At 31.9% G+C, this 3,810-nt stretch overlaps 1 protein-coding gene across 1 annotated transcript in view; it reads right to left on the reverse strand.

Moving 5' to 3' along the window:
- The window catches only part of LOC110266742 (TMV resistance protein N-like), a 3,363-nt gene extending 2,023 nt beyond the window's left edge, over nt 1-1,340 (reverse strand). Inside the window, exon 1 of the mRNA XM_021111728.1 lies at nt 737-1,340. Coding sequence (XP_020967387.1) covers nt 737-1,239 — 503 coding nt within the window. The 5' untranslated portion in view covers nt 1,240-1,340. The remainder of the gene's footprint in view (nt 1-736) is intronic.

Here is a 3,810-nt window from a genome sequence, read left to right on the forward strand (position 1 = left end):
TTAGGATTGTCAAAATAAATATACATAATAGAAGTATTTTAGTCATTTTTTATAATAGGATATTGTAGTCATTTTTTATAAAAAAATAATATTAATTTAGACCAGTTTAAGATTTGATTCACTATTTTTCAGTCAAATTAATTTATCTAGTCTAATTTTGATAAAAATAATACGATTTAATCGATTATATGTATTAAATTTAATTATCGAAAAACATCTAAAAAAAGGACGTTTTAAGCGTCTTTGTCCAAGGCTCCCATTTTATATGAGAAAGTTTAGGGGCCAGTAACTTTTGTGTTTTGTGGCCAGCACTTAACCATCAAAAGAAAAATGAGTGATCTCTCACCATTAGATGTAATATCACACCATTAAAAACATTACTGATAACTAATTAATGGTTACAAAACACAAAAATTACTGCAACTAACACTCCTCATTTTATATTTGTTGTGCATGTGCGGCGTGCTTAAGTTTATGATAACGCTAATTAAATATTATAGGCCATGTGTAGAGGAGAGGCAGGGTTGGACAAAAATATTATTATAACTCTATTTTAATGGTGGGAATACATGGAACTTCTTAATCTTAATTATTAAAGTGTTTAAATTTGTGGTCGACCCTAGATAGCCCCTTACCAATGCAACAAGTACCCTTTTGTTTGGTGTGTTAGGAAGTAGCTTGTTAAGACATGCATGTAGTTAACAATTATAATTACAGTGAATTATATTTATTTTACCTGCTATGGTGATGATTATATTCGAAGCCGGAGATATTGGCTGCATGGAAGAGTGCCTTCCTCCACTGCCGCACAAGGCGATAATCCAAATTTCTGTCATAATCTGCGAACACACTGTAGTAGCTTCCCGTCTGCTTCCGAACATGCGTGGGTTCAATCCTGTAGAACACAGGAATAATATGGTGGTGTCCCTTTTCCACCATGTTTGTGAGTTCTATTATCTCAGCAAGCTCCCGCAAGCACCACTTTGAAGACGCATAGTGCTCTGAGAAGATGACCAGATACACCGACGAGTCTCTTATGGCTTGCACCAGTTCTTCCCAGATCTCACCACCTTTCTCAATTCTATAATCTATGAATGTTTCGATCTGGTTTCTGCACAGAGCGGAATGAAGGTGGCTGGTGAAGCCGTTACGAGTGTCTTTACCGTTGAAGCTGATAAAAACATCGTACTTCGTGAGAGGTGGAGGTGTAGGAGGAGAATAAACATCAGAAAAGGCCATTCTTCTTTTTGTTTTCGTGTTGGTTTTTGTTTATGTCTGGTTCGGTGTGGTTTGGTTGTTGTAGCTAGTAGCAGAAACCCTCTTGGTTTCATCTATATATATAATGGGTTTTGCTAAGTAGACAATGAATTTTGTGAACAATACTAATAATAGTCTCTATAATTGATCCAATAAAATAAAAAAAATACTACACTTTTAAACTATCTCCTAAACTCTAATATTAGAATAACTATTTATACAACTAGTGAATTGAACATCTAACATATCTATTGTTCACAATGTTTAACATTCTCATTGTTTACCTATATTTTTTTTATAAGAAAAGTCTTGGGACAAGGAATTTTTTAAAAAATTAGCTAACATTTAACCATAAAAAAAAATTGAATGATCCTACACCATTAAATTTAATTTCACATCATTAAAAACACTATTGATAACCAATTGATGATTACAAAATACAAAAATTACTAACCCTATCACTTCTCTTTTTCATATATAATACATACATGATATGGTTTGGTGCCTTAATGAAGTGATGGTCATGCATAAACTTTGGAACACTATATTGTCGTTAATTAACAACTATAAATTTGCATTATTAATTGAAATATGTCACAAGATTATTAAAATTTATGTTTTAGCTATCACTTTTAACTATTAATTTAATTTTTTTAATTTAGTAATTTAACAACATACTTTAGTTCATATTTTTATACATTAACAGCTAACTATTAATCAAAAATAATAAATTCTGAAGACCCTCTAGCATTTTTTTTATTAATTAAGTATTCTATCTAGCTAGTTTCGAATATAAATATAAATTAGAAATAAAAAGTATTATGTATATACAACAAATCAGTAACTAAATTAAAGGTTAAGTTCGATTTTGGTTTTTATGGTCATAGCCAAAATCAAAATTATCCTTAAGATTTTTTTACGTTCAAAATCGTCTCTAACATTAAATTTTGCTTTAAGAGATTGTCCTTTCAGGCCAAAATATCCTTTTTTCCCAATTTTTTCTATCATCTCAATCTTTCATCTTTCACATTTACCGCAAATTTTTTAGCAAATTCAATACAAAAATGGAAAGAACAATAAATCTTAACCAGGGATAAAGGAGGGCAACAACTACGCCAGAGTTTGAAAAGGTGGACAAAGATGGACGAAGAGTCGAGTAAAGATGTGATCGAAAAAGAGAACAGAGAAGCGAATAAACAAACAGATGGCAAAGATATTAGTGGCAGTGATGTAAGAGAGCAAAGACACTGGTGGTAGCGATACCGGTGGAACCAGTGAATTAGCCGAACCGGTCGATTTTTTTAAAAATGCCGATTTTTTACCCTAGGTCCTAAACGGCGTCGTTTTGAGACACAAGAAAAAAAAACTGCTGCCTGACCCGATAACCCAACCCAACCCAATCCAACCCCACCCCTTAAGCATACTGAGACCTCAGTCCCATTATTCACCAACCACCACATATTCAACCCTAATTTCACTTCCAAGTTCTAATCTTCATCCAACAACGAAGGTCACTGTTCTTCCCAGTCTACCACAATCGACGTTGTCACTGGGTAGAAGGACTTCCAACGGGCGGAACAAAAGTCACCGTCGCAGATTGAAGCTGCTACAGCAGCGTCGTCATCTAAACTCCCAAGTTGGTCTAGTCGTCTAGTCGTCTGGTCGTCTAATCGGCATCGTCTGCTCGTCTAGTTGGTAGAAGCTGCTCTGTCAACGTCGTCGGAAACTGCTTTGTTCTGCTGCCATGACCTAGACGCCTTCTCTACTCTCTACCGTCGTGAATTCTTCAATCTTCAGTTATTCAGTTTATTTTTTTATTTTGTTATTCATAATGATTTTGAATTGCTATATTTTACTATTCTGAATTCTGAATTTTGGTTATTGAATGAAATTTTGATTTTGGTTGATATAATTGTAAAAATAATGATAAATTTAATTTTGGAATCTGAATTTTTATGGCTGAAATTTTATTTTGCTGTATGTAATTTGTAATTTGCATATTTGTAATTTAGATGGAACAATCTCAGTGATCAACAGTCACAAGATAGTGTTGTCCAAGAATCTCAAAAGAGTTTTTTTAACCTTGTTTGAAATAATGTTGCTGTCTTTTTATTTTTTGATATTGTGAGTTAATTTTATTAATGATTTTTTTTGTTGTATGTTGAAGATAGAACTACTTATTTTGTTAATTCTTAGCTGTATGCTGGGTTAATAGATAGTGCTGTCCAAAAATTTCAAAGGGATTTCAAAACTATTTAAAATAATGTTGTTGTTGATTTTCTGAAATAATATTGTTGCTGTTTTCTGATTTTGAGTTAATTTTATTAATGGTTTTTCTGTTGTATGTTGAAGATCGAATTACTGATTTTTATTAATTTTTGGTTGCATGTTGGGTTAATAATATTGTATGTTTGTCAATTTACGTGTATTTTGACCTACTTTAGTTATAAATTTTGATGTTTAAAATTGTTTATAAATTTTTATGGACAAATTACGGATAAGTTATTAGATGAAATTGTAATTTTTTGAATTTTATTAAATTAAAAATCATTG

Source organism: Arachis ipaensis, chromosome B09, assembly GCF_000816755.2.
Source record: "Arachis ipaensis cultivar K30076 chromosome B09, Araip1.1, whole genome shotgun sequence".
Taxonomy (NCBI): domain Eukaryota; kingdom Viridiplantae; phylum Streptophyta; class Magnoliopsida; order Fabales; family Fabaceae; genus Arachis; species Arachis ipaensis.